General features: G+C 37.2%; 1 protein-coding gene across 3 annotated transcripts in view; it reads right to left on the bottom strand.

Annotated features, from left to right (window-relative positions):
* Positions 1–8,422: 8,422 nt before the first annotated feature.
* Positions 8,423–10,573, bottom strand: part of SYNCRIP (synaptotagmin binding cytoplasmic RNA interacting protein) — a 24,238-nt gene continuing 22,087 nt past the window's right edge. For 2 of the 3 annotated variants that reach the window (XM_010166034.1, XM_010166037.1), the window contains exon 11: positions 8,423–10,340. In XM_010166034.1, coding sequence (XP_010164336.1) covers positions 10,299–10,340 — 42 coding nt within the window. In that variant the 3' untranslated portion in view covers positions 8,423–10,298. The remainder of the gene's footprint in view (positions 10,341–10,573) is intronic. The other variant, XM_010166035.1, reaches the window with a different exon arrangement.

The following is a 10,573-nucleotide window of genomic DNA, read 5'->3' as shown; positions in this document are numbered from 1 at the left end:
CCTAGAGGTCCATGTATGAGTCTCATAACCACTATTTATCTAGGACAAGTAATAAGTTCTCCACTGATCACCATTCAGCTTGGATATGGTAAACTAGATCAAGTACTAACCTATCACCATACTGTGATGTGTTTCTGGGATATATTCTGGTCAGGAAACTTGGAATACCACTCAGTCTCAATTCTGAAAACCCCATATATCTGCCATTCTCCTGGACCACAACAGTGGGGACCAATGCCCAGCTGTTCTCCCCTCTCCACTTTCCCCTTCAGTCATTTGTTAGGTCTGGAAGAGAAGTCAGGCTACCTCTACGGTAATGCCTCTCTCTCCTTCCCTGAAGCCCAAGAGCAATAGTTAAAAGCCAGCAAAAGAAAGGAACAAAACTGAAACTGTGGATCATCTGGAGGAGCAGTTTTGGCAGTGAGGAGACATGGAGTTAGTGCATTTAGTCTAAGGCATCTTTACTTCAAAGCTGCTCACCTGAGTTTCACCAAGAACTTTGAACACGCACCAAGCTCCACTGGATACTCACTTGGTGTTACTTCTACGGTCAGGAACATTCCCATCTCCCACTGAGTCTTCAGAGATGCCACTCACCATGCTCACCTGCAGAGAAAATGACAACTTTTCCCTATGGACAGCTATCTATGAAAACAAATCCTTCTGTGTATCTTGAGTACTGATGAGTAAGATGCAAAGCCTTACCTATACCTGATCCTCTTTCAACTCAGTAAGAAGAGACCATCCTGGAAAACTAAAATTTGCCAAGTGTATTCTACCTTACCACATTTCTTCTTCAGCCTTCTCTTACCTTATCACCTGATACAGGCTTTTGCATTTGAGAGCCATACAATAAAATTCCTTTTGTTAATGAAGTGTATTTTCTTGTATTAAGACATGTAAGCTCTAGCCTAGACTTGAGGAAAAAACATCTTCAGACAAAGTTTAACAACCTAGTTAAACAGTCCCAGGTGTCTGCTCCCAAGCACATTGTAAGCACCTTCAATTCTGAGCACATGAAGACTACCTCCAGGGTAGAATACACCTATTTGGGCTACCTGCACCATCAAGTCTTTAGCGAAAGTTCCTGGTCCAGTCCCAAAATAATAATCAGCCACTTCTCTCTCAGGATGCTGGGCTTGTTTTGCACGCTTTTCCAGAGAAAACACAACTCTATACAAGAAGCTAGTGTACCTGGGAGCTCTTTGGGCCCATCCTGAATTTGAAATCTGCAAAGGAGCTGCCAATTTGTAAGCAGCTGGGCATTGATTCACCCCAGCTTTACAAGTGGAACACCTCTTCTCACTTTGTCCACTGCATCGAGACATTCAAATAAAGACTTTGCACGCAAGTTTTGCTACGAACACCACATTCCCTCAAGCATTGCTCAGCTAGGAAGCATCATCAGGCTCTATTAAAAACTTTTCCTCCTTACTCTACTTTTGTCCACCCTTTAAGGGATTTAGAGCAGTGAGTGGCAAACATGTTACACCAGTGAGAAGAGATGGAAGAAGGTCCATCTTTGGAAGATGTGTTACCAGATAGTCAATACTGGCTCTTATTTCCCCAGGACTGAGACTATTAGTTCATCACTTCAAAACAGCACGTTTACAAACAGGAGCTCTAGGATATCACTCACCTCTCAGAACAGGACGTTTAGTAACAGGTTTTCTTCATCATTTTTATATTTTGCTGTTTTGGAAGCCTCCTCCAGACTAGTTTCTTCAGAAATGTCTACCAAGACAAAGTGGCCCCATGGATTAGGCAGCAAGGGCAGGTTCTTCTTACCTTTTGACACGTAATCCAAGGACCCTGTGTCTGCTTTCAACCTGATGTTTGAATCTGGACAAGATCCATCCCCTGACACTCCCTGCACATCACGCTGTGGCTGCTAGATGGTGCCTGGCTTAGAGTGTGCCTACCTTTCACAGGAAAAGGACAGATTGATTAATAGCAGGAAAGAGCCAACAAAGCTGCAACACAGCTAAATCAAGTTATTCTAAGTTGTGGTTTGCAAGGTTGTTTCCCTGGCTGTTTTGCCTTCAACCCTACAATACAAACCTGTCAACAATGCAGTTCAGGCACATTTTATGGTTGTCTTGTGCCCACAGGTAGAGGATTTATTTTCCCAACCGTTTTTTCAGAGAGCAAACAAGAATATCTTTGTTAAGAGCTTTCCCAAGTGGGGAGGTATTTGTGATTCTATCACTCCTAGGTCAACCTTTTAAATACAAGATAAATATACTCCTTTGTATTCCTCTGAGGAACTTCCCTGGTTGTCATCACTGCTTTAGAAAAAACAAAGGTATTTACAGAAGACCCTTTAAATTTTCCTTTTCACAGGGACACTTTTTGCCCTTCAAGATGTCTGAGTCAAAACACGTCTGTTCTTTTTCAAACTGAACATTAAACACAATTCTAGTTTATCTGTGAAACCCAAGATCTCTCTACATAATATTTAACATGCGATTGAGAGGCAGAAGTTTCAAGATTACCACATCCATCTCACTTGCCCCAGATCTAAGAATTCAACACCTATCGCCTATTTAACCTGCATGCTCTTAGGAAGCGTTGCATATTCAAGTCCTAAACACCTTTCAGAGACAGGGTGGGAGGTGTTGTGTTGGGTTTTTTCCCCCAACATTATTGCTAGGTACAGAGATTCTAGGATAGACCGAGTATCTGTTTAATAGCAGGGCATTTCTTAACAAAGTCAGAAAATTACCACGATTCCGAAATACACGCCTTGATTACCAGGCTCTAACTACACCCAACCATATGATCTTAAAACCAGAATTTCTAAGTTAATGCATCCTTGTACCTTTAAACTGCATACAGAATTTAAGGCTTACATGTTTTAATTTTTGTGTATTAAAGTAGAAGAAGGTTGCTTCAAAAGGACTTAGAAATTTAAGATACTCAAAACACATTACGCATTACTGTCTCCTGGCCTTCCAGAGAGTACAAAATGGAATTGGATCATCTACACCTGCAGCTGTACTGCAGTTACTATCCTACCTCTTCTTTTCTAACTCCACAGTAAAACTACAGAAGCATTTTAGCATACATCAGTACCAAATAATCTGCTTTAGCACAGGCCATCACTGAAGGCAGTGTGCACCAGCCTTGCCAAGATGTGACCGCTACCTGATTTGCCTCAATGGCATTTGTACGTACGTGGCGAGTACACCTTAACGCACCTCAAAGCACATTGCAAACTGTGAGGCTTCACTTTGCAAAAGTTTCATCAGCAGTAATGCTTTTTCACCATTCATCTGTATATTCCTCCTCAATTATTCCTTAATGAAAGCAGTACTCTTCAGAAATGTTACACAAAAAAAACTCCGTATTAGAAATGTGTACTGGTTCCAACAGTTAATCTAAGAAAAGACTGACGACCACAAAGAAGCAACTATTGGGTCTGAACTTACTTAGCAGGTCATGCCATACAAATATTAAGGTCCTTTTCTTGGATAGAAACATGACCACCTGAATGGTGGCTCAGAACATCAACAAACCAAACTCTTGTATTTTTCAGATTAGTATACCATTAAAAAAATACTAAGTGCCATTTATTACACTATTCTCATTGTAAGATCACTTCTATGCAAAACCAAGTTGCAAACAACACACACAAAAATAAGTTACTTTAAATCCAATGGACTTAAAACCTTCTAGATCCTTAATTTTAACTGGAAGTTTGATTGCACTGGAGTTAATTCCCTAATGGGAATTTTTTTTAAAAGAATTCTCTGGGAGGTTTTGTTAGCATTATGAAAATGTAGTGGAGCAAGGCAGCAGATAGGACTCAACTACACTAACCCACCTTCTACTGCACTCACTGCTAAAGCTTAAAGCCACCTAAAGCTTGTGTTATCTTCAGAACTTCCAGTGAGAGAAGTTACAGCATTTATTCCCCCTTTTCTATTCAAGTCTACTCTTCCATTAGCATGAAATCTGCAGCGTTTGCAAATTCTGTCAGACTTTAAGAACAGACGTGATGTTCTTCTCTTCACAGCTTTTAACCATCCCACTAATTCAAAAGCAAGTGTAAACTAACATGCTTCTGCAGAAGTGTAGGTAAGATGAATAAAGGGCAGTTTCACCAGACTAGTTTAAGTCAAACTTATACACTGGTCACTTCTTGGTGAAACTACTACTCACATCTACACCAGTGACTCTCACTGGAGGTTTGTCTTCTGCTGAAAGTATCAATTTAAGTGCACATACGAAACTCAAAAATTCTGTTGAAAACTGGGGAATGGAAACAGGTGAGCTTGTTAGAACAACTCTTTGCACTGAAAGAAAAAGGGTTTCATTGCACTATCCAAAGCAAGCCATTGACCACAATCTCAAACAGGAACAGTCCTTTAATCGCCACTTCAGCTTTTCTAGATGCAGGGACTAGGTATTTTTATCTGTCATCACAAATACTGTAATATTAAAGATTAAACTCACCTTGCAATTAATTACAATTTCAGGCTAGCTCTCACTGGTGTTTCGTGATACAGAGCTTCATTCTTAAGTATGCTGAAATTGCACCTTAAGAAAAACTGTATTTTACTAATGGAACATTTATAAAATTGCCTTTGTTGAATTCTCACAGAGGAAGCTTTTTAATCCCAAATCAGCTACATTTAGTAATACAGTTTTTAAATAACTCCTACTACTGACAGAATTAGGTGCATTTTTCATCCCACTTAAGAGAAAAAAAAAGAAATCTGAAACACGTTACTTTAGATGGCAGAACAATACTAGAAATGCTACACTTGGAACCAGGAACTCATGACCTGATATATTCCGTTCCTGGCTTTCAAGGACTGTGTTCATGTTATATCCCTTATATAACTATTCAAACTGATTGCTAACGCATCAGTTTAAAAACGCATACTGAATTTTATCTATGAAGCTTTTCAGAGATGAAGTATTTTTAGATGTAAAGTATTTAACATTATAAACAGTATCAGACTACACTCAACATTCACTTAGCATTCAACTGGACACACTAAAATTTAAGAGTTAAAAACCACAACCTCCCTAATGAACTACAGATGAGGAGTCATTTAAACAGTCTACTGAAGTTGGATTTTAGGTACTGCAAGTCATTTAAGTACTAAAAAGTCTACTTTTACTTACCATTATCTTCTGTGCAGTCAAATGGCATAGGCTATTCTACTGGCTGCGTAGCACAACTAAGAATGCATTTCGTAACTTCCTTAGTGCAAAGAAAATAAGCGGTAAGATTCAATGTCTTTTCTGTATGTTAGCAACCAAAACAAGTAAAATGGTATTGTCACACTAACTGTGCACCATTTATCAGCCAAACACATCATTCTCAGACTAGAGGGAATCCAGATTTCTGGCACGGCAAGTTTTATCTAAATGACTGTCAGAAAGTAAGTGTTGGCTTTGGAGTAGACACCAAGTTTCATGGACATTCAAGGAATGAAACAACTCTCGGACCTGAAACGTATCTTGTGATTCAAACCTTAAATATTCAAGCCGTATTTAATTACCTATTACCTACACACTATGCCTGTGTTTCCTAGACTGTCACAGATATCTCTTCTTTTTTTGTTTTATAAAAGAGCTTTTATTAGGTACCTGGAAATCTGACAATCTAAAGAAGTTTTCATGAAGATATCTTTAAATAATCAATGTAACCCAATGTTTCCAGATGAGCTCAGCTGCGCAGCATCCATTTCAGAGCCGGCCATTTAAAAATATGTATGTTTGTGGAAAAAACTAGAAACCAGTTATATATGGGCAAGAAAAAGATATAATTGCATGAGACTATCACCCCTGTCTCCATAAACTAACAAGCCAGTTCTAGTGGTACTTTTCAACAAACCTACTGTAACAGTCAAGGCAAACAGGCAGCAAAGAAAAGTCACTCTTTCATCCTGTGGATTTTATAACACAATTAAGTATAGTTAAACACTTACAAAGTGTTGACCAGATGACTATGTGAAAATCGGTCTCCCAGAAAGAAGTTTAACATCAGAGCTTCTAAGAAGCTTTAAGTTTGTTTGCACTAGATGGCTGTAAAGCAACAATTAATAATTTTTTCCTTCTGTTCCCACTACCCATATTAAGGAATCTTCAGCTCCACTTCCTCTCCTGTTGCCACATACCATTTTCATCTGAAAGAGCAAATGACAAAGTACAATCTGGTGTTTCCTCTGCCCAGCTTGCTCCTGCCAAGAGATGTCATGTGATGGTGCTGCAGTTAATTCAGCAAGACACTTGGCAAAGACAGACTTTTAAGACCATCACAGCCAGTCATGAAGTTGGGATTCGTAAGCTTCATGCTATGAACACAAACTCAAGCTCCAACTTCACAAATTTCAGTTCTCAGAATGCTACATTGCCAAGTTTATTGCCTTACTGCCTACTTCCAAAACTTGCTATTCCATTTTAAACAACTAATATTTTCCACTAAGTTTTCAATGCAAGTGAGGGAATAACAGTCTTAATTTTGTGGAATGTATCAGCTTGAACATGCTCCTTTCAGGAAGCGTTACGCGTTTTTATGTCCATGTTGCCTTTCAGTTTTTGATTTCTTTCAAAAAAGGGTCTCCCCTCACTGATGTATGGAAGCATCAAAGTAACTGCTAGGCTGAACAGAAAAGTTAAGCCTCTGAAGAATTATCAAAGGCACGAGGGAAAAAAAGTTGCAGCCATATATAACATTTTTATCCTGAAATATTAAGTTGGGAATTCTACCTTCAAAGGAGGCTGAGTTTATCTGATGCTATGTCATACCCCTCACCCCACAACAAAACCAGAATTAGTAAGCCTTATTTTAGATTTTAAGACAGTATTTAGGTAAGTGTTGTACACAAAGCAAAAATTCAGAAACTGGTCTTAGTATCTCTAATAACAGCCTTCCCCTCCAACACTAAGAACACAAACTTAAGTTCTGGCTTGTAATAAATCTGCTCTTTAAAAAAAATTAATAATTTATAAAAGTACAGTTGTATGTCCTATATGAAGCCCTTCGAACAAAAATGAATATTAAAACCAAAGTATAATTTAAAAAGCAGTGTATTGGAGTGTTTATAAACCAGAAGTGTTAAGCAGCAGCAGTTTCTGATTTCTTATTAAATTCAACTAGACTTCAAATTTAGGAACATAGTACAAACCAATATGGAACTATGCTAACTTATACTCAAACTTTTGCAGGTATTTCAGTAAAGAAAGCCTCCTATGAGAATAAACAGAGGCAGCATAATACATTAAGTCAACACTTGCCTTCAACATGCCAAAAAACTGTGTTATATCTCCATTTGTCACCAAAGCACCCCATACTAGATGCATTATTGCTGTAGAACATTTCAAGTTTACCAACACCCAAGTGCAACCAAACTGATGTTGTATATATGCACTTGCCCGTTCTCACCAGTATTTCCACTTAATAATGAAAGATTTTTCTTTACACAATCAAATGTAAAGCTTCGAAAATAACATCTTTTTGATTTTCGTTTTTGCTTTTTTCCCCACAATATTAATCACCACATGCAATTTGTTTTCTGATAATTTTGCTAAAAAACTGCACCAATATCAGAACAGTGCAAATCATATTTAATTTTAAAAGTTATAATGGCTTGAGTTCATAATTAGAGGGAACACTGTCAAGATCTCGATATTTTGCTCACTCACCATTGCTTGCATTCCATTAAAAATACCTTCCTGTATATTTTGCCTCTTTTTAAAATTTTTTTTCAAGCAACAGTCCCCCCTACTTTTATCAGAGCTGAAATTAAGGATATGATCCAAAATTTCAACACAAGTAGTGCCTTAATAGCAATGTTTTTATGCACTTCCTTTAACTCTTATGATTCCATAAATATATTACCCACCCTGACACATTTCCAGACTAAGAACTAGTCACCAGCACTTGTGATCCCACAAGTGTTTTAAGTTTTTCAGCAATGGAGAGATTTCAAGATTAAGAAATCTGAGGACTTCCGCTCTCTACAGCCCCCAGTGCATTCATTTTATAGCAAGTTCAAAATTGGTTTACACATCTTGACAGTGTTCTTTATAAAACCGTATGACAGTAAAAGTGCCAGTAGGCATGGCAACCTCTTTGAAGGGAGCATTCAAACTCCTTGGCACTGGGAACGCCAGCACCAAGGATTACATTGAAATTCAAAATTATACTTAAGGCTACAATTAGCAAACCCACTTTCCATAAGCCGAATACTCTACCGCTAGATTTGAAAATTCAAAAGCTAATGCAACTGCATACTTTTATGCTCAAATTTGAGGGAAAAGTTACTTTTCTTTAGCAAGGGCAGTATATGAAACTGTGGTAGCAAATGTCTCTTACGCATTGACTACTCATTTCACCATCATTCACTTACTTTGTCTTAAAAGTTCAAAACTGGCAAGGCACATTTACATATTCCAATGAATACTTGACAATTTTAAATTACACTTCATGTCCCAGCTATCCCAGTAATTGACATACAACATACTAAAATGGTTTATTATGGTAACAAAAAAAAAAAAAAAATCAATTAATGTGAAACATACAGGCTATTGGCAACCACTATTCTAAAAATCATGTAAATACAAGTAAACATACTGAAATGTGTGCGATTCTAAGTTTTTAACCAGAAGATCTCTGTACTAACACACATTTATATTAATGACACATAAAAAAAATAAAAACTTTATTACAAAAATAAGTTACACTCGCCTCCAGCTTACAGTATAAAACAATTTTATTTGCAGGAATGTAGGAATGCAAAATGATTGTTTGTCATGAGCATTTTCAACATATGACATGTCTAATTTTGTTAAAATTTGCATTTACTGGGGGAACTGGTGTGTATAAAACCTTAATCGGGTATAAGCTTCAATTTTCATTGTGGTGCCTATGGGTATGTAGTATAACTGCAGTATCCCTTTGGGCAGGGGGTTAAGGGAAGCTCTTTATGCCAAGTCCAAAGTAAGCCATAATTTTATCTATCTTTTACCTATACGAAGTTGGACTTGGCAAAGTTCTTTTTGCTTTTGTTTTGTCTTTTTTAAGGGTGGTTCAATAGAGGATGCTTCACCACTGAACACTCACTGTCATCAAGGTGCTTTAGAAAATTAAAAACATAGCACAAATGATTGTACTCTACTCTACTCTACAGGTTATCATGATCTGCGTAAGAGAAATGGAAAGCTGACCCACATGTTTTTACAGTGATCAGCAATAAGAAATGCACTAATGAAAACATACCTTTTACCTAAAAAGCTAAACTACAGCCATATACTATTCTATGATTTATGAAAAACTTCAAAATATCCAAATGTCAGGCTTCACTGTACAGTTGTCAGTTTTAGTCTGACCTTTTATAAAGGGACACTGCAGTATTTAGTACAAGTTGCTGATGCACTTTTTTTGAACATCTGATGTCTTACAAAAGTAACATCTTGCTAAACTATTATACATCCAAATAACTACAATATCTGAAGAAGCAAGGCTGCTTTTTCAGCCACAAAATACGACAAAAGCAAGGCCTGTTATGATGGTCATGAGGAAGTCTTACAAAGCCTCTGGAACTAAAGGCAACTAAGAATGTTACATTTGGTATATTATAATCTTACCCTCATATCATATTAAACAAGCCTTGCTTTTATCTACAAAGATTTTCTATGTACAGTACAGACAGGGTATAGTTCAATCCTCTGCTACTGAGGTAGTTAACCAACCCTTTAAAAAAGGTTCTGAAAAGAACCACTATCTGGAATGCCTGACTAACCAGCTCTGATGATTACACCTGAAACTGCTGTATCTGAACACAATTCATAAGTGATTACTATATAGACAATCATGATTAACCTTCATGAGCAGAAATAAAATTTAAGGATACCAATGATGGTATTCATCTATACCACTGCAATAAAAAAATTTAAATGCAAGAATTTGTGAATACCACTTCTGGAATCCTTAACTAAGAAAACTTGGGGGAAAAATCTACTTAAAGCAGATTTTTGAAAGAACGACTTTATTCTTTATTAAGATACCATGCTAAACGTTAAGGATTTTGTTGAACACATTGGGGAAATAGAGTAGCTTTAGTTTAATAACTTGCACTGCAGAGAAAACTGTTAAAATAAATTCATTTCAAAGTCCAAGTATTAGTTCAAATGTCCCATATTTGAATCCATGATCTTCGCAGGAAGGTCTTTTGCAACAGAATATGCTCCTATACAGCTGAGATACTTAAGGTTGCTTGATATCCTTACCATTACTCCACTGCAAGCTTCTGGTGTAATCCCACATAGCAAGTCAGTCTTCATTGTAACAGGTCAGGACCGGCCTCGACCCCTTTTCCCTGCTAGCCAGGTAACAAAAGGAATCAATTAGATAAATCATTTTAAACTCTGGTCTGTACAACATTTGTTAACATAAAATCTTAGCAAAATGAATTATTTTAAAATAAAACTACTAGACAAGAACATCTTGCCTTCTGATTGCCACTAACTTTGGAATTTTGCTACGGGTGTTTTACCACTTTGTCACAAACTGGTATTATTTAAAAAGTTAAGCTTTAAACCTTTTATCACCAGC

The sequence above is a fragment of the Antrostomus carolinensis genome, unplaced genomic scaffold (assembly GCF_000700745.2).
Source record: "Antrostomus carolinensis isolate BGI_N321 unplaced genomic scaffold, ASM70074v2 scaffold29394, whole genome shotgun sequence".
NCBI lineage: Eukaryota > Metazoa > Chordata > Aves > Caprimulgiformes > Caprimulgidae > Antrostomus > Antrostomus carolinensis.
Note: the sequence above shows the minus strand (reverse complement) of the source record. Positions and strands in the feature narration are given on the sequence as shown.